The 23,902-nt window shown below is 42.3% G+C and overlaps 3 protein-coding genes and 1 long non-coding RNA gene across 5 annotated transcripts; 2 read left to right on the top strand and 2 right to left on the bottom strand.

The window, feature by feature from the left end:
* The first annotated feature begins 76 nt into the window (after positions 1-76).
* Positions 77-1,677, top strand: LOC146328700 (uncharacterized). Its single transcript, XR_014769989.1, has 3 exons — positions 77-108; positions 239-338; positions 988-1,677. It is a non-coding gene; the product is annotated as an uncharacterized LOC146328700 (long non-coding RNA).
* A 333-nt stretch (positions 1,678-2,010) lies between these two features.
* cldn15lb (claudin 15-like b) lies at positions 2,011-5,445 on the bottom strand. Its single transcript, XM_084717689.1, has 6 exons — positions 5,288-5,445; positions 4,549-4,800; positions 3,477-3,641; positions 3,254-3,335; positions 2,710-2,823; positions 2,011-2,438 (listed from the first exon to the last, which is right to left on the bottom strand). Exons 2-6 carry the CDS (start codon positions 4,763-4,765, stop codon positions 2,342-2,344), a joined length of 675 nt encoding a protein of 224 aa, XP_084573815.1. The 5' UTR covers positions 4,766-4,800; positions 5,288-5,445; the 3' UTR covers positions 2,011-2,341.
* Positions 5,446-7,207: 1,762 nt separating this feature from the next.
* On the bottom strand, positions 7,208-13,189 carry parlb (presenilin associated, rhomboid-like b). Of its 2 annotated transcripts, none has more exons than XM_084717687.1 (10): positions 12,973-13,189; positions 11,247-11,466; positions 10,991-11,131; positions 10,586-10,634; positions 10,269-10,364; positions 10,016-10,165; positions 9,840-9,910; positions 8,978-9,079; positions 7,900-7,997; positions 7,208-7,770 (listed from the first exon to the last, which is right to left on the bottom strand). In XM_084717687.1, exons 1-10 carry the CDS (start codon positions 13,098-13,100, stop codon positions 7,641-7,643), a joined length of 1,185 nt encoding a protein of 394 aa, XP_084573813.1. In that variant the 5' UTR covers positions 13,101-13,189; the 3' UTR covers positions 7,208-7,640. The 2 variants fall into 2 exon arrangements, with proteins under 2 accessions (XP_084573813.1, XP_084573812.1); XM_084717686.1 differs by having other exon boundaries at positions 11,247-11,463; positions 12,973-13,186.
* A 184-nt stretch (positions 13,190-13,373) lies between these two features.
* Positions 13,374-22,233, top strand: LOC146328697 (nucleotidyltransferase MB21D2). Its single transcript, XM_084717685.1, has 2 exons — positions 13,374-13,903; positions 20,178-22,233. The coding sequence occupies exons 1-2, from the start codon at positions 13,654-13,656 to the stop codon at positions 21,440-21,442; spliced, it is 1,515 nt and encodes a 504-aa protein (XP_084573811.1). The 5' UTR covers positions 13,374-13,653; the 3' UTR covers positions 21,443-22,233.
* Positions 22,234-23,902: the final 1,669 nt, after the last annotated feature.

The following is a 23,902-nucleotide window of genomic DNA, read 5'->3' as shown; positions in this document are numbered from 1 at the left end:
AAAAAGCATTTATTGTTATATATTTATATTTATAGTTATTTACACTCAGAAATTTTAATCTTTGTGGTATTTTGTCAGATACCACAGCTTCTGCTCCTACACGGACAGGTAACTATTTTTATTTTATAGTATTTTTTACTTGTATTTGCAGGACATTCAGTCTAAAATGTTAATTAACACCTCGTACATGGAGTGTGTCCTATTTATCGTCTTTTGTCTTCTCGCTGCTCTCGGTCAGCCCTCATCATAGTTATCGTGGCTGTGTCCATCGCGCTCCTGCTGTCGACCCTCGCTGGCATCGTGCAGTTCCTGCAGACCCGGCATCCACCTCCCATCAGGTAAAATTAAAAACTGCTGCTTTTCCCTCTGAATAATTGTGATAATGGTAAAATTTTTTAACAATTTTGAGGTTTGGAGAGTTGGTTGGACAAAACAAACACTGCGGAGGATATGAGACGCACGTCAAACGAATAATGTGATGGAAGCTAGCTGAGACAATTAATGTGGCGCGTGGTGTATGTCTGTGCGCTTCACATATTTAGACAACATTTTTCAGAACTTTGTTCCCCAAGAAACTAATTAATCGGTGGAAAAATTATTGCCAGATTGATCACTAGTTGAAAAATTGATCCAAACGTGAAAACAGGTGGAGCTCACCTGTTTTCACGTTTGGATATATTTTTCAACTAACAAGATGGTGACAGGATCAATTAATTAATTGTCATTATTGATGATTTTTTTTTTTACCCCAAACAACTAATTGATTAGTGGGAAAGTTATTGCCAGATGGATCATTAGTTGAAAAACAGGTCCAAACGTGAAAACAGGTGGAGCGCACAGACGAATGTATTTGTTTTGGATCACGATGATTTATTGTTTTTCAAGTTTGGGAGGCAAAGTTGTAATATTTTGTTTGTTACTATTAATAAAATGAATTATACAAATAATCCTGAATAACTTTGTTTTTGTTTGTTTGTCTCTGTCCAGTTACAGGGAACTGCTACATTCAGATCATGATGAAGAATCTGGATTCGAGGTGTATCAAGGGGACGATGGGGACGGTGGCTCTGACGGGGACGAGGTCTCCTGGACTCCTGGACTACAGTGAGACGTTTTAAAAAGGACAGACATGTCTTTGAACCTTTAATGATGTCAAAGATGTAACAACAACGCAACAAGATGTAACAAAGTGTAAAAGATCCGACAAGAATTAAAAGACAAAGACAGAACAGGAAGTAATAAAATGTAACAAGATGTCTGGAAACCAAGAAGAACCTTTTTATATTCTAAGGGTTTTATGTAGAACACACTGAGGAGGTTCTACCATGAACATCTATATGTTCCAAGGCTTTTAACTAGAACACACTCAGGGGGTTCTTCAGATAATGTTTTTATGTTCCAAAGGTTTTATCAAGAGACCACTCAGGCGGTTCTACTGAGAACCTTTTTATATTGCAATGGTTTTATCTAGAATCCACTGAGGAGGTTCTACCACAAACCTCTTTGTATTTCAGGGGTTTCATCTAGACTTAGGGGGTTCTACTGAGAACTTTTTTTATATTCCAAGGATTTTATCTAGAATAACACAATTTGTTGGGTTCTTTACGTAACATTTCTATGTTCCATGGGTTTTATTAAGAGCACACTAGGGCATTCTGCTGAGAACCTTTTTAAATTGAAGAGAACACACTGACAGGATTCTACATAGATTAATTTAGAACACAATCAGTTGGTTCTATGTGGAACCTTTTTGTACTGCACTCCACTCAGGAGCTTCTATCAAAATCCTTTTAATATTTTAAGAGTTTAACCTAGAACCTACCCAGGAGGTTCTACTGAGAACCTTTTTATATTGTAAGGGTTTAATCTAGAACACACTGAAGAGGCTCTACTGAGAACCTTTTAATATTATAAGGGTTTTATGTAGAACCCATCCAGAAGGTTCTACTAAAAGAGTCAATGACAGAACCGTTCCGTCTGTTTTCTGATGTTCCTGTGTGGAGACACTCACTCAGATCAAGGAAACATTTATTTACAACATGTCAACATGAAACTGTTCACACACAGACGTTCCTCAGGTGAACAAAACCTGGACGTTTGGAAAAGTTCTAGAAATGTCATTTTTCAGTTTTGGTTTTAGTCAACATTAAAAATACAAAAGATTTAAGAATAATTCACTGCCTTTCACAATAAATTTAATTTAGTTCAAAAACTCATTTAAAACACATCTGATTCTTTAAAAGTTGTGTTGTGATGTTGTCGAGCTCCGTCCTCTTGTGTCTGTCTGTCCAGCTGCAGACAGACAGACAGACAGACAGACAGGAAGTGCTGGAGACATTCTTCAGACGTAAGCTTTAGAGCTGCTGCTGTCGGAGGCCGGAGCTGCTCTGTAGATGTTCTGTCCTCGACTTGTCGTGGAGAAGTTGTACGAAAACTGACTGCAGGAGACAAAAACACACAACTCAGACTCTTAAAATATCAGACGGAGTGATGCATCTCTCCAGAACAATCTATCTTTGGTCGAGACACAAGCTGAACAAATAACAGATGTTCTGATAAAGTTCTCATGGTTCTGATCCTTTAGTCCTGATTTAATATTTAAATCTGTTTTAAATTAAATACATTCACACATTAAAGTAACAGCTTCACATACTAAACAGGTCTTTCCGGCAGAAAGCCCTGAAGGCTAACTTCTCCCATGTTGTTTACCGTGTGGGGGGGACGGGCTGAGACTTCCTGCAAGAGCAGCAGAGCATCGACCCTCCCAGCAGAGACAGACAGGAAGCTGCCCAGCCCAGGTACAGACCAGAACCCAGCTCAAACCTGTGGAACCCCCCCCCACACACACACATGCACACACACACACACACACACACACACACACACACACTGTCAGCAACAGGAAGTCACACACAGTTTTACTCATAAAGGTGCTAACTAGAACCACAAAGCGTTCTTTGGCTTGCCCCTATAGGAGAACCCTTTTTGGTTCCTGTTATAACCATTTCTTAAGGTTCTACTTGAAACCCTTTCTGAGAGTTCTACCTAGAACCCAACATAAAGGGTTACACCTAGAACCATCTGTGAAAGGTTCCACCCAGGACCCCCAGTCTTACAAAGAACTCTTGACAAACTCTTTCTTCAAGCAAGGGTTCTTCAGAAGCGAAAGGCTCTGGGTGGAACGTCGGCCCTTCAGGAAGAACCCTTTTATAACCTGCATACCTCAGCATTGGAGAAGGTGTGTGTGCAGTACCTGACTCCTGAGTACAGCGGGTCGTAGAAGTCCTGGATGACTCGGGCAGCGTACCAGGAGACAGCCGTCAGAGTGAAGACACCTGAGGACAGAACGTCCATGAGGACAAAAAGTCCAAACAGAGCAACATGGGGACAGAACATTCAAAACAGAGACATGAGGACAGAACGTCCAAACAGAGCAACATGAGAACAGAACGTCCAAAACACTGTGTCTGACATACCAGACAGGATGAACAGAATTCCTCCGGTCAGGGCGATCTGGTCTTTGACGTTCTCTGAGGTTCTGCCGATCTTTGTGCACTTGAGTCCCAGAATGGAGGCGATGATGGCGGCCAGACTGACGAGCAGAGACAGGATCATCAGAGCCCTGCAGGCCTGCAGGTGAGCTGCAGAAACACACAGTCTGGTTAAAGATCCTCGCCATGTTAGAGGAGAAAGTTTTTAAAATTCTGCCCACAGAACAGCTCGTCCTGACAGGAGGAGGCAGGAAACTTTTGGAAAAGAGTTAAGTTTTAATTTTTGAAATTCTGTTTGGTTAACTGAACACTAACGGAGGAGCTGACATCTTGCCACTGTCTGTTCACATGAACACGGAGTTCCTGCAAGGCTGCAGACTTCAGGTCTGTCCACCTGAACCATGGACGGGTTGAAGGACAGACACTTGTGATCTGCAACCTGTGGACGAGTTCTGAACATGAACGGTTAAACTGTAAATTAAGGTAATTAAGACATTTTAAAAGGGACTTATTTAGGAATTGATTAATGGATGTATTATATAACATTACTGTTCTGTATGTACATGTATTTTATTTGAATCATCAGCTCCATGATAATAACAAGCTAATGTTAGCTAACATTAACCATGACAATATATTTTATATGTTTTGCAGTCATGTTAGCCGTGACGTTGTTGTGGTGGGTGGCACTCGTTTGTTGATGTTAGCAGACTCTATAAGCTAACGTTAGCTAATATCACACACTGCTGGCACTGTAGAAGAGCTTATGAGAGGTGAGACACTCGGGAACATTAACATCACATCTTTATTCCCAGAAAATTTGTCCAGATAGAAATCAGTCCACAGGCTTTTATAGACAACCAAGAAAGTCGGGGAACAAACATCACGAACTGTTCACACATCGGCAACACAAAGAGGTTCATAAACTGTTTCGTGTTCTTATATATTGAACCTTTGAGAGGATTTTAAAGGGTAAAATAATTACCAAGTAGCATAGAGCCACTCATTAATGTCTGTTTAAAAACTTGAGATGATTTTTCTATCATCCAGTCCTCACCTGGCAGTCCCAGCACCGTCTTGAACCTGCTGCACTGGATCGAGCCCATCGACGTGGCGGCGCAGCTCATCCAGAGACCTTCAAATGTCCACTGGCTGCTGGTGACCGACTCCATCTGACTCCTCGTCTTCCACACCTGAGAGGAGGTGCAGCTGGACTGCAGACACCAGGACACCACGCCCAGGAGGAGCCCCACGACCTGCAGGCCCACCGCCATGCTGCTGAACGTCCCCTCGCACACACCTGGAACACCTGGAGACACATAAAGACGATCGATTGGTGTATTGATCAGTTCATATCACACACAACAGATGTAACAAGACGAACACAATGAAAAAGACAAAAAAGAGACTTTTAAGATTTATTCATAAAGTTCTTATTAATGTTTGTTCATGAACAGGCCCCTGTCATCTCCACCAGAGGAAACAGTACGTTTGTTGGGGACTATTTTCAGCAGCGGATGTGCCCACACTGACCTCCACCTCAGCCCTTCGATCCAAAACAACTTCCTGTTTCAGTCACATGTTCTACATCAAATTCAACTTTTTCAAATCTGAAAAACATTTTGTGATAAATTCCACCCTAAACACTGACTATTAGAGCTGTAGAACACAGAGAACATTCAGACAGAACCTGATCACATGAACACCTGAACACCTGATCCGGTCTGAACCCGCTGACGTGTGACCTCATCGGTCCTGTTTGTGTCTCTAGTGAAGCAGCAGATCTCAGTTCTTACCGTCAGTGAAGGCTGAAGTGTTTCTGCTGCTGGTTCTTGTTTGTCAGGTTCTCTCGGCGATGTGGAACGTCTCTGAATCTCTGATGTGATCCTTGCAGCTCTGCTGGTCTTCAGGGTCGATGAACTCCGGCTGAACCGCCTCTGAACTGAACACACAGAATTATTGACAGACGTGAATCCCAGAGTTTCACCTCCAGCTCTGTTTGTTATGAGCAGATTTCATCTACAACACTTGAATAAATCTGGAGAAAAACATGTTTTAAAAAAGTTTTAAGTTTCCTCTAAACAAACTTATGGACTGACGTTCACTAACCGTTTATTAATAGTTTATTTAAGCAGTCATGAGTGATGAATCAGATTATTGTAGATCAGTTTGTCTTGGTTGATCAATAAAAACAGAAAAAACTTGGTTTGAAGTGGAAGATATATTCAGATTCTTCAGTAAAAAATACTGTGAAAACTGTTTTTAGTGACACCGGTGGACGTTATGTGAATTTTGTGGTGTTTTTTGTGATTGTTGTGGTCTGAAATGTGTGATTTCACAGCAGTTTTTCTAAAAAGCTACATTGTATGTTGTGATGTTTTTATACATGTTTTGCCAGGAAACTGCAGAACCAAAACAACACAAAATTATAAAATATAAAAGTACACAGAGCGGGGCGCCCCTATAGCTCAGCTGGTGAGTGAGTGTATGAACCCCATATACTGAGGCTGTTGGTCCTCTGCAGCAGCAACTGGTTTGACTCCCGTCTGCAGCCCATTTGCTGCATGTCATCCTCTCTCTCTCTCTCTCTGTGCTGCCTTTACTTTCATATCTTCTTACTGTCATACATGTGTATATGTATATATATATATATATATGTATATATATATATATATATATATATATATATATATATATATATATATATATATATATATATGTATGTATATAGGGACTGGAGACTGGAGGGACTGTAGAATATAATTATATTTATCATATCTGTGAGAGTATTTACAGTGTTATTATCAGGTCCAGTCACACACACATCAGCAACATAGAAACTAAACTGTGTGTTTGTGTATGTGTGTGTGTGTGTGTTGGTGACAGTTTGTGGACTTTAACCTGTTGATCAGACTGACTTCATGTTTGCACGTCAGCCTGAATCCATCAAACTGCTTCAAGTGAAACATCAAAGTAAACACATTAACTTTTATTATTTATGAAAAAAGCTCAGACAACAACAGAGTAACACCATTATTTTTAAACCTGAGCCTGTTTTCAGATTCCAGTCTAAATGACTAACAGGTACATAGAGTTTTTTGGAACTGGTCCAGTTGATCACCTGTCAGCGGCAACAACGAGCTCTTTTAGTGGACAAACTCTGACATGGATTATGTTGCAGTCTGTTACCTGTTCTTCATTTACACACCAAAATATGAGTTCTAAGTTTAAAAATACCAGAATGACCCTTTAAAACCTCAGTCAGCTTCTTCTCAGCAATAAAGCTTCACATCAGGTTTATTTAACCAGACTTTGTGTTTTGTCTCACTGGTTTAAACTTTTGATTTTTGCTGATTAAATCTTAAATCTTTTTTACGATACAGAAAATATTTCAAGTTCCTCCGATGGTAATTTATAATGTTGGTCTCACGTCTGAATTGTCACTTTTCAAGAAGCCAAAACTACAAAGGTGTTAAGTTTAACATCACAGAAACAAGAAAATCTACACATGTATTAATTTTCTACTAACTGATGAATGAAACTGATGAAACTGTACAGGTGTTTTTGAGTTCCCACAGAAACACGGAGTCTGCAGCATCTTTTCTGTTAATCTGACAGTTTTTATTTGAAAGAAAACCAGTAAACATAAATAAGCAGAAAGAAAGACACCAACATGTTAGAACAGAACTGATGTCGTCCTGTTTCTCATCTTGGAGCAGAAACGACGCAGACTGGATCCAGTTTGTCGTGTAAAACTCGTCCAAACTGGACTTTAATTAAAATGTTTTGTTAATTAACTGGACAGTCGGTTTGTTTCTGCCTCAGTTTGGACGTTTTATCATCTGAACAACGAACAGAAACACAAACACAAAAGTTAAATTATTATTTTCAGTCCCAGTCCGTCGCCATGGTAACTAAAAACATGATCAAAAGCAGACAAAAAAACAAAAACAAAAAAAAAACCAATGGAATCATTCATGTCGATCATTTTTATAAACATGGACAGGATGTGACATCATCCTGACTGCTTCCTGTTATAAGTCCTGGAGAAGCTGAACGGAGCAGTGCTCCCTCTGCACATCTGTACATTTTATACATCTTTACAGGTTTTAATTTAATTTCCCATCAGCCCCGGTGGGTTCCGGCGTCCTATGCGGAGCCTCCTCTGTCGCCTCCTCCGCCGCCGCCTGGCCCTCCTCGAGTTCTCAGGTCGTGCCAAAGTTTCACAAAAGGTTCTCGATTCTTCCAGATCAACTCATGACCATACAGGATGTACCAGCTGGAGGACAAAGAGGAGCAGAGATGCATGATGGGAAATGATTTCAGACTTCAGACCTTCAGTGTGTTATTATTTGTCATGTTTATCCTTTCAGAGCGGCTGCTGCGATTGGTCCAGATGAGTACTTACACTCCAAACAAAGCTCCTCCTAAATGAGCAGCGTGGTCGAAAAATTTCCATCCCAAAATCACACCTGCTGTATCCATGGCAATGATGGCCTTCAGTGCCTGAAGAGACGGAGACAGCGAGAGGATCAGCTCCTGCACCTTTTCCAAAGTCAAATTCAAGCACTTTCAAAGTTTTCCAGCATCTTACAGCTGAAATAAATTACGTATTTCTACACAAATATATTGTCTACTGAAAAAAATCACATCTTCATCACATTAACAGCTACTGTCTCTTTAAAACAATAAAAAATATGTTTCATTTGACCAATTATACAGACAGGAGACAAAAACGTTTCATGTTTTCACAAAAAAGTTTCATGTTTCAAACTGACATCCATTTTATCCTGACTGGGCCAACTGACCCTTTGCTAAGCTCTGCCCTCCTCAGTTACTGTTGCTAGGCCTGCCAAACTTTCCATCCTTGCTCTGCATTTATTCAGTTTACAGTGATGACAGCAGCAGATTTAACATGTAAACTGGGAGTAACTGTTGAAACAGGAGTTCCTTGATTCTTTAGAGAAGGAAACAAAAGCAGATTCTCATTTCTAGCTGACGATGGTGATTTTTCTAAAATAATGACTCACAAGCAGATTTCATGAGTGTAGTTGACTGATGTAAGTTAATGCTAATGCTAACTGGACTTGAGTCAGGTGAGAGTCTCCAGCTGATGTTTTAATGTTTCCATCTGACATATTTTAAAACAAGACAGCAGGAACATCTACATGATAGATGACAGAAATACACTCATTAAAAAAAAACTTTTCAAACTTTGAAAACACTAAAATGTTAAAATTCAAGTGTTTTAAGGGATTTCCAGCAGCTGCAGGAACCCTGAGGATCAGTCAGACAGGTGCAGCAGCAGTCAGACAGGTGCAGCAGCAGTCAGACAGGTGCAGCAGTCAGACAGGTGCAGCAGCAGTCAGACAGGTGAAGCAGTCGGACATGTGCAGCAGTCGGACAGATGCAGCAGTCAGAAAGGTGAAGCAGCAGTCAGACAGGGGAAGCAGTCAGACAGGTGCAGCAGGTGAAGTGAGTCTTACGTTGGCAGCAGTGAAGGTGAACATGGGGAGAAAGATGATGGACAGTTTGGCTTCTGGCATTTTGGTGCAGACAGCAGCCAGGACGGTCATGATGGCTCCAGACTGAAAACACACAAACAACCAATCAGATCATCCACAAATCAATCAATCAATCAATCAATAAATCAATCAATCAATCAATCAATCAAAAACCATCTGGTTACAGTCAGTTCAAACATCAGGATGGACTTTAGGGCACTTCCAGTTTCTATGACAACCTTTTCTGACACTTTAATAGGAAACGATGTTTAATGTCTGAGGTCAACTGCACCCTCTGGTGGCTGTAATTAAAAAAACATGTAGAGATTTAAATATTATCTATATTTTTATACAAGAGAACTAATAATTAATTGTAATCATCTAGTGGTCCTTTGTGGTTGTGAACCACTTACAGCTGCAACAACTGGTCAATCAATCAATTATTTAATTGAAACTGAAAGAAAAATGTTGTCAATTTAACTGCTGAGTCTCCTTCATATTATATATGCTGCTTATATTTTTTTTATATTTTTTTCTAATTTTATTGATGCTCTCCACTTTGCTGCTGTAACAACAAGGTATTTTAATTCCACTGCTGATTCTGTTAAAATGACAGATTCTCTTTTATGGATCTCTGAAAGCAGAACATCAAACTCCAAACTCTGACATTCGTCATTTTGGGCTCTAAGAAACTTTGATGATAATTTTTTTGACATTTTATAGACTAAATTATTTGTGGAAAATACTGGTCAGATTAATTGATAATGAAAATAATCTTTGGTTGTACCCTGGACACACTGTTATAAAACACATCTGCTGATTGGATGGTGATGTTGTTACTTACAGCTCCCAGAGACGGGCCAAACCTCCCCGTCGCCGTCTTACAAACGTAACTGACAAACGTAGAAATAACACCTAAACAAACACAAGAGACAAAACACATCAGAGTGACAAGAGTCATTACAAGCAGCGGCATCAGGCACCGAGACAACTAATTAAAAATCCAGTCCGGCGTGTTACCTGCTGACAGGTAGACGGCCATGAACTGCTCTCTGCCGAACATGGAGACGGCGCTGGTGGAGAAGCTCCACAGGACGTACATGTTGGCCGCCATGTGGAAGAAGGAGAAGTGGCTGAAGGTGGAGAGAAGCATCGGGGAGCACAGAGTCTCTGCAGGACAACAGGAAACAGGAAACAACAGCTTTTAGGTTCGTGAGGAACATGCGGGACGTGATGCTGCAGTGTGAGCATGCAGGGACACTGAGAGACTGACTGGAGGCCGGGTTGGAGGTGAAGTATTTGATCATGGAGCGCTGAAGAGACGGAACTCTCCAACAGCAGAACACCAGAACGTTGGCAGCAATGATCCCTGGGAAACAAAAAAACAGAGAGACAGCAGAAGAATTTATTTTGGTGGAAAAGTTTTAATTAGAACTACAACAATTACTGACACTGGTAAGATTATTTCCAGATTGATCACCTGTTGAAAAATAAGTCCAAACATGTGAAAACAACTGACAAGATTGTGACAGGATCAAATATTAAATTCTCTGACAGAAACAGGTCTCTATGTGTCTCTGCATGTCTCACCTGTGACCGTCCTCTGACCTTCACTCAAGCTGTGCCACCACTGGTTGATCTGCAACACAAACAGCCAATCAGGGCTCAGACTGCAAGCATCATTACTGACGCTGTTCTAATGTGGACGGGGATCTGGGTCACATTCAGCCCCGACAACAAAAAGGCAAAACGTACATCTGAACAGAAACGGTGCTGTGCTGAACACCCTGTTGTGTACAAGAGCGCAATGCACTGGTGTTTACATTTACATCGCTGCTGATTGGGTAATATCTGCGAAACACCCACCAAACAAGAACATTTACACTTTTAAAATCATTTTGACATTTATCTGGTGGATCGGAGACTTTGACTCCTGCTCATACCTGAAGCAGAAGCGTGTGATGATGTCAGAGCTATGATGTCACTCCCTCTCACCTCTTTGCGGATGTCTCCTCGTTTCTGAGGTCGCAGCTTCTGCAGCCAATCGGCTCGGATCTCGTCAAAGTAGCTCTGGACTCGAGACTTGAGCGACTCGTACTGCCAGATGGCCGCTGAGCCGAAGGAGCAGCCTGTAAACTGACATGGAGTTAACACCTGTCCGTGATGTCACTGATGACACACACACACACACACACACACACACACACACACACACACACACACACACACACAGGTGGGCGTCACCCCCTACCCCTACAGTGAAGACCAGCGGTCTGAAGAGGCGGCCGAAGGCTCGGGGAGAGCTGGGCGGAGCCTGCTGTTCCCAGTGGGGGGCGGAGGAGCGGCGGGGGGCAGCGGCCTCAGAGGACTCTGTGTGGGTGGGGCCAAGCTCCTCATCCACCTTCCTGGATTCTGGTTTCCTGGCAGCTTTCCTGAAGCCACATCTCTGCTGGAGGCTGTGAGGACACCTGCTGGACGGACACAGAACTTCAGCCACAGAGACGCCATAACATCCCGAGAATCAAACTCACTGTTACTGAAGCTCCTGACAACATGTCTGTGTCAGTCTGGACTTAAAAATCCTCAGTTTCTGGTCTGAGAGGATTCACAAAGTGTTTTAAAGCCTCTGGAAACTCAAATCCACAACAGCCTTCTAGCAATGTAATTTAGGCTCTTTTGTAGGTACTAATAAGCATAAAAAGTAGAAATTAGTTTTAATTCATATCCAAAACATTGTCATGTAAATTTCCCATTAATCTGTCTCATCTGAGCCAACGCAACAAGAGGAAACTGAAGCTGACAGCATTTTACGAAGTTTCTTCTAAATCAACAAATCTAAATACAATACATTTTTTAAAGGAGCCCTGTGATTCTCCCCCAGCTGACAGAGAATTAAACTGATCTTACTGTTATATTGTATTTGTAAAATCTGACATGTTTACCATCTTATTTGCATATAAAGTATGCTCCTCATTCATTTGCATGTTTATGTACAGAAATAAATTCCAGTAGGTTGTTACAGAATCATATTAATCAGTCACATACTGAACTGCTGCTGTGGTTCCAAATTAAATCCAATAAAACACTGAGAGTTTACATGGTTTCATATTAAATCATTTGATTTTGTGTCAGCAGGGTGTTTAAAGTATTTTCAGAGTAAATATACCAAATAACATGTCATAAAATCAGTGGATCATTACAGTGTTATTATATTAGCTGCTGAGAAACACAAACTTAAGACCAATATTTTATTATTTTATCAATATTTTATAACAGGAAATATTTTAAAAAACAAAGAAAATTAAAGCGATAAACTACTCAGACACAAATATAAACAGCAGTTAGCTCTGTTAGTTCCCAGGCTAACGTTAGCCGCTAACTGTCAGATAAACTAACTGTCTTTGAACCTAACACAAGTAACAGAGCTAACTGAAGCTAACTCAAGTTAAGTGAAGCTAACACAGCTAACTACAGCTAACTGAAACTAACAGGGCTAACTGAAGCTGACAGAGCTAACTGAAGCTGACAGAGCTAACTGAGCTAACTGAAACTGACAGAGCTAACTGAAGCTGACAGAGCTAACTGAAGCTGACAGAGCTAACTGAAGCTGACAGAGCTAGCTAACTGAAGCTGACAGAACTAAATGAGCTAACTGAAACTGACAGAGCTAACTGAAGCTGACAGAGCTAATTGACGCTAACTGAGCTAATTGACGCTGACAGAGCTAACTAAAGCTGACAGAGCAAACTGAAGCTGACAGAGCTAACTGAAGCTAACTAAGCTAACTGACGCTGACAGAGCTAACTGAAGCTGACAGAGCAAACTGAAGCTGACAGAGCTAACTGAAACTGACAGAGCAAACTGAAGCTGACAGAGCTAACTGACGCTAACTGAGCTAACAGAAACAGTGAACAGCGGAGCTCCGTCTGTCTTTCAGCCGGGCTCCGCTCTCTCTCTCTCCGGCCTTGTTCACTGACCTGCCTCCCCTCACGGAGCTCCGGTAAACGTCTCCTCCGCTCAGTCTAAGCAGGACGGTGCAGCTCCTCCACGCCATGGTGGAGCCCGGTGACCCCAACCGATCAACCCTGGCGACAGTTTCGATCATTTCCGGGTCAACACTGAGCTCCGCGAGCCGAGCGGAGGAACAACAGCGACCCCTGGAGGACAGAGACTCACAGAGACACACACACACAGTGGAATAACAACATATACACTGTCTGTATAAAGGTAACCGTCCACAACACAACCCGACACTTCTGTCCAGGACTTTCAAAGTAAAATAAAGTTAAAATAAATATTTTACCTTAAAGAAGAAATTATTTTTCTTCACACATGAAGAGTAAATATGTAACACTCATGAAATTTGAATGATGATGTGTATTCATATTCGCTGTCCTCGTTAAGTAAATCAATTCAATAAGATAAATAAAATCACATCTTTTGGATCTCCCAAACCACCCTGTACTTTTACTTTGAAGGCGGTGATGAGCGGAAGCCCATTGGTTGTTGTTTCCGCTGGTTGTGTTCGGTGTGCAGTGTCTCGGCTCGGCTCGGTTCGGCTCGGCTTGGCTCGGACAGCAGCAGCAGCAGCAGTCTCGGCAGTAGTGGACCGGACCTGTGCGTGTGTGTGAGTGTGAGTGTGTGACCGCGGAGGAAAGATGGCGGCCCCTGCTCTCTCCAGTCGGGCTGGCTCGGCGGGCAGCCTCGGGAACAGCCCCACCATGGCCGCCGGGAGGCTGCCGCACGGAGGCGGAGGAGTCGGGCCCGAGCTCGACTTCAGGTCGGCGGCCCGCATGGAAGACCTGAACCGCCTAATCCAGGAGTTCAGCAAACTTGACCAGCGGGAGTACGACGACCAGCGGGCTCTGGAGATCCACACGGCCAAGGACTTCATCTTCTCCATGCTGGGTGAGGAGGAGGAGGACACACACACACACACACACACACACACACACACACACACACACACACACACACACACACACACACACACACAGAGCTGAACACCTTTATATTTAACGGGAAAACACGGTGTTTTTCTCCTGTTAGGAGGATGCAGACTGACTCCACCTGTCCTGTCTGTATTTAAAGGGTTAATAACGGAGAGCAGGTGGAGCATCAGGTGTGGAGGCAGAGGGATGATGGTCATTTTAAAGCAGCAATTATTAATATTTCCTCCTGAGGATGAGCTTGTTTGTCACCTGGTGTCATGGTTTACCTGCACAGGTGCGATTCAGGCTGCATCCACACTAACATGATAATTAACGTGCTAAACGGTGTGAGATTTATTATTATGTACTAAACCTGAGAAAGAAAACAACAGTGTAGTGTGCAACCTTTGAACACTACGTTAGCATTTATATCCCACAATGCAATGCTGTAGAGACAACAACAGCAACATAACAGACGGAGGCAGATATCAATAATATTTTAATTTAAATGTCAGTAAGGTTTCCTTTGTTAGTTGTAGTTTGTTGTTGGCACAGGTTACTAGGGCTGAACAATTTTGGAAACATATTTGAGTGAAATTGCGATATTATTTGTGATATCAGAAGAAGTGATAATTTATACATTGTTCTAATTTTCATGGAGTGATGATGGTAGGATTTTTGCGGGGATCTGTACCAAGCAAAGATGTCTTCTTAAAGCTACTGCAAGGACCTTTAATATTTCTGTTGATTTTGGAGCCCCATGTGGACAAACGTTTTTTCACCGTAATAACCACAAAACATCACTTAAAAATTAAAAATGATCTGAATAAACATTTCCTCCTGCTTGGAAAACTGTAAAGACAGGCTCATTTCATCTGATTTTAAGGAAATCCAACCCAGTGTCAGATTTTAAGAACAATTATACCAAAATATCCAATCTTCTCATGGATGGTCTCGTTACACAGAAGCATCAGTATTAAGTTGAGATTGTTTAAAAACTCCTTGTAGTAACTTTATGTCTGTAGAATAAAATGTGTAGGCAGTACTACAATATTTAATTTAAAATTATATTTTGACACGCAATTCGCCTTTAACAAATATTGCGCTTCCTGCAATTTGAAACATTCATTACTACAGGTTACCATGGTTACTTGTATCCAACCAGCAACAAGGCTCTCAGGATGTGACTGCATCCAAAATTACATTTCACACAATACGTACCTAAAATTTATATTATTTTTTACACATACTGTTGTGTTTTTGGACACTCTGCTCAGCGTTGTGTCACTTCCTGATAACCCCGTTGTCACTGGGAGATTCGTAACCATGGTAACTGGGCTGCTGCTAACGATTATTTTCAATCATTTTCCAGATTAATTGATTAGTTGTTTAGTCCATAAACTGGTGAAAAATGTTCATAAAAGTCCAAGATGACATTCTCAAATGTCTTGTTTTGTCCACAACTCAAAGATTACTGTCAGAGAGGAGGAAAGAAACCAGAAAATATTCACATTTAAGAAACTTAAATCAGAGAATTTGGACTCTATTGTCCTTAAAAATGACTCATTACTCATCACTCACCCTCATTGGGTTTTTTAAAATTAAATTAGTCTCTGACTCTTCCTGCTCTTTGAGACTAAGTGTGTTCTGACAGAGTGAGGTCACGCCTCTGGTTCAATAAAACTTTATTAGCAGTGCTGACGGTTCAGTCTGATCAACAGAAGTGAAACTGTGTGAGAGGAAACATGGAGGATAAACTGAACACACTTCCTGTCAGAGTTTCATCAGGAAGCTGGATCTCCTCCAGGATCTGGATTAAAATAGTTGAATGCACTACCCTGAAAACACAAACACACACACACGCACACACACACACTGCAAAAACATGTCCATCTGACTGAGCCAATGTTTCTCGAGCACACTGACCGGCACGCTGCAGCAGAGCAGAAAGATCCGTCTTGTTCGTCTCCTGAAACTCTGCTGTCATGTTGTGGACAGATGTGGACAGATGTGTCTGGTTCTGTCAGATCTCTACACAAGACCAGTTTCCAAAAAAAAACATCCAGACGGGGAACAGCGGAAGCTCCTGATGTGTTCACAGCTTGTGTTTATCAGACAGTCACAGAGCAAATATTTGCCGAGTTGAATTTGATCAACGGACAAACTGAAGATGATTTCTGTCGGGCTGCTTCCTAAATTATACCAACCTTGTGATGCCAGTTTAAAATTAGAGTAATCTGACTTTTTTGTTGCATCAACAACAGCAGGCAGACTGCAAGTTGAAACAAACTTAAACTCACCACACAGAACCACTAATTGAAACTGATGACAGTCATGAGAAAGGACAGCAGAGCAGCACGATGCACTCTCATCTCTGTTTCCTCGATTCTGCTCGTTTATCTGATGCTGAATGATGGTGAAGTCGGCTAAACTTAGACCAGACTGATGTTTGGATTGTTTCGTCTGCTGCTGTCCAGTGTCATCAACATTAGAGCTGGCAGGAGTCGGTCAGAAGGGACTCTGTACCAGGTGTTTTATTTACAGCTGCACAATTAATCCAAATTTTATTGAAATCACAAGATGGTTTTTTGCAATTTTCAGATCTCAGGAGGTGCAATATTTGTTAAAGGCAAAACGTGTCTATTAAATGAATGAATGTGGTGAGACAAAGACGTCCTGTCGTACACACCAGAGTCTATAGACTTCAGAAAAAACATCTTCACTTGGTTCAGATTCCTGCAAAAAAATCACACTAGTCATTTTAACATGGTTTTTAATCAAAATAAGAATAATGTAACAATTATCAGAGGACATTTGATAAGCTGAAGTCAGAGAATGTGATCACTTTTTCTGAAAAAAAAAAAAAGATTAATCGATTGTCAAAATAGTTGATGATGATAGTTGACAACTAATCAATTCATCAACTAATTGTTGCAGCTGAAGTAGGTCCCTCATGGGACCACTCTGGGCACAATTCCTCTGTGACAGTGTGCCGCAGCTAGTTCTTTGTTGGTCTGGAAAGACCTCGGGCAAAGGTGGCTCACATCTCAGGACCTTTAGAGTGCCCCCAACACTTCTGCTTCTGAGAACTAACTGAGAACTGCACTCTGTCTCCTGGCATGGCTGCCAACCAGGTCAGACTGTCCTCAAGTGCCCCAACCACATCACCAGGGCACGGACCAGCTCAGATAAAAGGTGCCAGGGGTTTGCAGCGATGTTGGCAACCTACCCAACGACAAATGATATCGTCCATTGTGATGGCCGACAGTCATCCACCACTGAACCCCCTACTATCATAACATCATGCTCTAAAAGCTGTATGTATTTGAGGCAGTGTGTCCCCTCAGAGTTGGCGTAAAGCAGAAGTTGTTGCTGAAGTTCAGTTGTTGATGTGGGAGAGGGAAGAAAAAAGAAACTGCTGGTCATTGCTCTATGTTACGTTTCTATGTCTGTTTATTATCTTCATATTAAACCATATTGGAGATAAACGGCTCCTGTAGCAAGACGCACTTTGTATTCTGGAATATGCATTAGCAAAATAAACTGTTGCTTGCAGCTAGAGACAGAATTAATCAAAGTCCGACCTGGACGAGCAGTAAAGGACGTTGTCCTCTTGACTTTTGGACAGATAAGATGAGGGCTGGATATCGTTCAAACATTTTTTATTCCAATACCTTGGCTTTGATACCAGTTCCTGAACAATACTTTTTTCAATACCAATTTTATAAAAATCCATCAAAGACTTCTGTACAATTACTCACTTCAAAAGAAAAAACTGTTCAAAGTCCTGGGAGCAGCTGGAGAAACTGTTTTGACTCTGCGCAATTTACGTAACCTAAAAAGACAAAAATGAAGAAACTGACTTAATATCTGTAATATATGGGATAGGGCTGGGCAGTATACCGGTTTGTACCGAAAACCGGTCTTTATTTTCGTTATGATATGAATTTTTCATGTACCGCCATACCGGTGAATAGCCTAAACAACGTCCAGAATGTGCGTGGCGGGAAAGTGTTTCAGTGGGGACCCATTTCACTGCTGCACACCAACACCACAGGCATGCTTGCTTGAGTGTGTGTACTAGGGATGTTCCTGGCAACTAATTTCTCTGTTGATTAGACGCAAAATTTAATTTAGAATAGTCACTAAGAAAACACAAGGCAGAATTTATTAATTTATAATGTTAAACACTGTCCGAAAAAAATACTGTGTGTATTAAGAGCCATTTGAAGACGTTAATCACAGTCTACAATCGCCAAATCGTACTTGAAATGCCGCTGAAATGCGCGGTACTTCGCACTGTGCAATACAGACCTTACACGCTTATGCTTCACCTTTTCAGATTGAAGAGGGTCACAGTGTCTGCAGGTAAAGGACCCAGAGCTAACGTTAGCTTCCAGCCCGACACACAGTGTGGCTAATGTTAGCTGCCAGCCTGGCACACAGTGTGGCTAACATTAGCAGCTAGTAGTAGCAGCAGCAGCAGGAGCTCCACCTGCAGGTTTATGTCTGTGTCTGTGCTTAATGTGGTCACGATTCTCCAGTCGAGTGAATATATATCAGCTTATTCTGTCACAGTCTACATTCATCTGTCCGACTTTGCTGATGTAAACATCCGGTGTTGCCACGGCGATCGGTTCACGCACGCTGGGTGAGAGGGGCTGCCGTCTGACAGAGCCGCAGCCCCGACTTTAATTGTATAGTCGTCCATGTGATGGTAACCATACTTTGAAGGGGTCATGCTTTTACCTGTCTGGACATGAAAAAAACATGATACAATCCTTATGACAGTAAAATGGGCTATTTAAAGACAATCAACTGCAGTAATTCTGTTCTCAGTAGAAGGAAATGTGGGTAAGAACACTGTTGCATGAAAAAAAAAAAAATACTGTCAAATACTGTGAAACTGATATGATTTTTTTAAAAAACGTGATATGAAAATTTTGTCATACCGCCCAGCCCTAGTATGGGACTATATAAATGTATAAATAACTGTCATCAATATCAAAATTTGGCCGGTACCATAAAACATCAGAATTGCACTACCCAGGCCTAGATAGGATCTTCTTCAGGCCTGTGTATTTCAACCTATTTACTGCACCACAAGTTTAATTTATCTTCTTTGTACAAAGCTGTTGTGGTAATGCTTTTTACACTTGTGAAGGTCAGCCCACACAGAAGCAGGAAGATGAAGAATGAACACAAATAAAAACTGTGTTCTTTCAGTTCAAACTGTCTCTAAGAAACAGTAAAAAAAAAAAAAAAAACACCCAAAAAACTGTGTCTGTCCACTTCACTACAGCACAGGAATGCAGTCATCAGCCAGGAAGTGTGTGTGTCGTTTCACTTTACTTTTAGCTCAGCAGAGCGGAAAACCAGTCCAGACCAATTCAGTCAAACAGTTGACGGTGAACTCAGTAACCTGTCCAAGTCTGATGCTGTCCAAACTCTTCAAGGCTCCAAACTGAGCGATCTGAAAGGGACGTGAGGGTAATGAGTCCTGATCCAGACTGTGTTGTTTGGACCTGAACAGACCAAAACAAAGAGAGACACTGTCAGCAGCAAGAAACTCCACCACCAGGCAACTTAAAATCACATTTTCCTGCTGTCATGATGATGATGAAGATGATGATGCATCACCTGATTAGAGCTGATAGTAGATACTACAGCAGATGCTTGTTCTTACCCTGTATGCAGGGTAAAACAAAATAATACTAGGTGTACAGTCCGAGGTGTGCTTGATACCAACTAGTTTGTAATTTCAAGAAAAGATCGAAGGCACCTGGACTTGTTTATACTGTATGTCTTTGAAGACGTTTCGCCTCTCATCCAAGAAGTTTCATAAGTTCATGTGTCTCAGACTAGTCTGACTAAATGGTGGGAACCCAGGTATTTAACCTCTGTGGATGTGTTCAAGAGTTTGTATGATATGAGGCCCAAGGCCAAAGTGCTGTTTCAGTGAATATCCACTCTGAAAGAAGTGAGCAAATTAACATTTTGTTAACACCGATAGCAGTACCGTTTGTCCAGGAGCTTATCAGTGCTTATACAAAAATTATGGGACTATCTGATTCTGGTGGTGGAAAGGTGTTGGAGGAGGAAATGTCAGATGGTGTTAGACGATCTGAAAAGTAATTATTTTGACGCAAACTGAACTGAACAGAATCTAGTTACTCAAACATTTCTCTCGTCGCATGTAAAATGGTTTTGTAGTTCTTTATCTAACAGTGCCTTTCCTCCTCCTCTCTCAGGAATGGTCCAGAAGTTAGACCAGAAGCTCCCAGTGGCCAACGAGTACCTCCTCCTGTCGGGAGGTGTTCGGGAGGGTGTGGTGGACATGGACTTGGATGAGCTGAGCATCTATGCCCGTGGCACAGACTACGACATGGACTTCACCCTGCTGGTCCCGGCACTCAAACTCCATGACCGCAACCAGCCGGTGACCCTGGACATGAGGCACTCGGCCCTGGGCCACTCCTGGCTCAGTCTCCGCCTGTTTGATGAAGGAACCATCAACAAGTGGAAGGACTGCTGCACTATCGTCGATCACATCAATGGCACCACAAACTACTTCTTCTCTCCCACACTGGTAGCCGACTGGTTCTACCAATCCATCTCCCTGGTGCTGCTGGAGGTGCAGAAGAAGCCTCAGAGAGGGATGCCGAGGGTGGAGAAGGTGGAGAGGAACGGCACCATCATCTCTGTCATCCTGGGTGTTGGGAGCAGCCGGATGCTGTACGACATCGTCCCAGTGGTGTCGTTTAAAGGCTGGCCAGCTGTCGCTCAGAGCTGGCTGATGGAGAACCACTTCTGGGACGGGAAGATCACGGAAGAGGAGGTGATCAGCGGCTTCTACCTCGTCCCCGCCTGCTCCTACAAAGGCCGCAAAGAGAACGAGTGGCGCCTGTCGTTCGCCCGCAGTGAGGTGCAGCTGAAGAAGTGCATCTCGTCCAGCCTGATGCAAGCTTACCAGGCCTGCAAAGCCATTATCATCAAGCTGTTGTCCCGCCCCAAAGCCATCAGCCCCTACCACCTCCGCAGCATCATGCTGTGGGCCTGTGACCGCCTCCCCGCCAACTACCTAGCGCAGGATGACTTCTCCGCCCACTTCCTGCTGGGCTTGATTGATGACCTCCAGCACTGCCTCGTCAACAAGATGTGTCCCAACTACTTCATTCCCCAGTGCAACATGCTGGAGCACCTGTCGGATGAGACAGCCATGCTGCACGCTCGCAAACTCTCCTCGGTGCGCTCTGACCCGGCCGAGCACCTCCGCACCACCATCGAGCATGCCAAGGCTGCCAACAGGCTGACGGTGGACCTCCAATGGCGAGGCAGCGCCAACAACCTGCCATCACCACAGTCCGACGCTGGCGGAGAGAACCAACCAGACGACCGGCTGGCCAAGAAGCTTCAGCAGCTTGTCACAGAGAATCCTGGGAAATCCATCTCAGTCTTTATCAATCCGGACGACGTCACGCGACCGCACTTCCGCATCGACGACAAGTTCTTCTAAGACTAAGAAATGTTCTCCCAGACCTCTTCCTCCTCCTCTGCCTCCTCCTCTTCTTTCTCTCTGCCTTTCTTCTCCTCGCCTGGTGCCCCGCCTCCTCTGAAACTTTATTTTTTACATTTTTTATGTTTCTCTGCCACAGAGTGAAGTGAGGTGATCGTCTAGTTGTGTCTGCCACAGTTTTTTATTTTTTTAATTTTATTTTTCTATTCCCTCTCCCCTCTTCCCTCCTCTTTCACTGTGTGCCCTGTGTTTTTTACCTGCTGAATGCCTTTTCAATAGACAGCTGAATAGCAGCAGGTTGTTTTTAAAACTGAAGGACGAGGTGAAAATCCACCTTGAGATGGAATTTCTGTTCCTATGTTGCGGTAATTTAATTATCAGGGATCCTGGAAATGAGACGAAACCCAACAACCCATGAAAACGTCACAGAAACTTATTCAAGCGGTTTTGGGTTCAAAAGTAAAACTCTTTTAAACGGCTCCTTCATGATTTCACACAAGGCCTGGAACAGCAACACGATTGTTGAACAAAACAAGACTGTCCTGTATAAGATTGTAAACACATTCAGGAGTTGGGGATGCCAAATGGCATGTACAGAAGTCTCAAACCCAGGAGTAAAGACGATAACAGAGATCAGTCTGAAGGTGGATTTTGTCCCTCTGAGGAATGTCTTTATCCCACTGGGGGATGACGATGGTACTAACGTCTTAGAAACTAACTGTAAATAGAAGAAAATTGACTGAACACTAAAGTGCGTAGACAGAAAGAGATAAACAGAGACTGATGATGATAATGTGTGGACTACTTTTCGTCTAATTTTGCACAGATTGTAAAAAAAAAAACACCACTTTTCCTCTTGATGGTGGACGTCGTGTTCGTCCTGATTCTGAAATGATGTATCATATCAGTAGACAAGTGACACTGCTGAAGAATGGTCATAATGCGCGCTTTAAATGTGTATATTAACTGGTGGAACAGAACCCAAGTACACGGTGATCCTGCAGAAATCTGGCAATATGCCATTTTGAAGACCTGCTAAAATTCATTTTCAACATCAGTGTGAACAGAAGCTATAAAATTCCTGCGTCGATCTGTGGACGCTTCTGAATATTTGATGTAAAACTTATCACAGACACTGGGGATGTGATCATAGTGTTTTTTTTCCCCAGAATTTCTGAATTCATCTGATTTTACACCTCATTCACACATGCATGCTCATGCATTGTGCCACCCACCACTCCCCCGAGACTCTAACGTCAACTGAGGTTCAACTTTCAGACAAATATCCTCTGAGGTGACGATCAGTCAAAGGGCAGTTTGGGGGCAACGGGAGAAAATATCTACCCAATCAGAGCCTAGTGTGTAAATCAAGTGTATCTGCCTGGGGTTTCTGCCTCTTAAAAGGATGTTTTTCCTCGCCGCACGCACCTCAGTGATTGCTCTTGGTGGTAACAGTTGGGTTTATAAAGAGAACAGTCTAGTCCTGCTCTACTTGAAAAGTGCCCTGAGATAACTTTATGATTTGGCGCTATACAAATTAGATAGAACTGAATTGAAAGTGTTTTGTTTTACAGTGAACCACCTCGTCCGTAGTCTCTATAAACAGATTCTTGTATATGAATGCAGAATCTGTTGGCAAGTGTCAAGATTTAGGTATCTGAAGCATTTGTATTCTGTGTTATATTGACCCGTGATGTTTGTGGTTGCGTGAAGGTCTGCATGGGCTGTCATCTGACAATGATTTAGCTTCTTAATAGGTTTTTAAAAAACTAATCTGCTTTCATATGCAGGTATCTGTTTATGGAGATTAATCTCCAACTAAGTCTTGGCCCGGACATCCCTTATCCGGATATAACGGCAGCACAGGAAGTCCTGAAACATTAGCCAATTCCCCCAGAGTCTAAATCATTTTCAGACGATAGCTGATGGGTAGTGCAGTCATTCTATACTAACATCACATTTATTATTACACTTCAATGATTTTTTTCTCCAACTGGCAGTAAGAGAAAAAGGTGTTATTTTAGCCAGCAGGCACCATGTTTAATAGGTGTCATTCTCTTTATCAGGCCTTTTATGCTTTTATTTTCATAATATATCTGAAATTAGGACAGGAAATGGGGGTGTGGCATGCAGCAAAGGGCTTCAAGCTGGAATCAAACCCAAGCCTACTGCAGAGGATTCAGTAGATGAGGTGCAGTCTCCAACAACTGAGCCACCAGAGCGTCCTGGGTTTGGCTAGGTGTCTTTTAAAAGATTATGACACCAGTACCAATACAAGCACCCTTAAAGTAAGACTGATGCCAGTGGAGTACCTCATTCAATACCTTTTTCTTCTTCATGAAGAACGTCATATAAATAGTCCTTTTTGTCCTGGGTACCAAAAGGATTGAATGCAGTTATTGTTTGATGGGAGAAGTTTCGATACCACTTGGTACTGGGTTATTTCAATCGATACCTTCA

The sequence above is a fragment of the Lutjanus erythropterus genome, chromosome 4 (assembly GCF_056507025.1).
Source record: "Lutjanus erythropterus isolate fLutEry1 chromosome 4, fLutEry1.hap2, whole genome shotgun sequence".
NCBI lineage: Eukaryota > Metazoa > Chordata > Actinopteri > Lutjaniformes > Lutjanidae > Lutjanus > Lutjanus erythropterus.
This window is presented reverse-complemented; position numbering and strand designations above follow the sequence as displayed.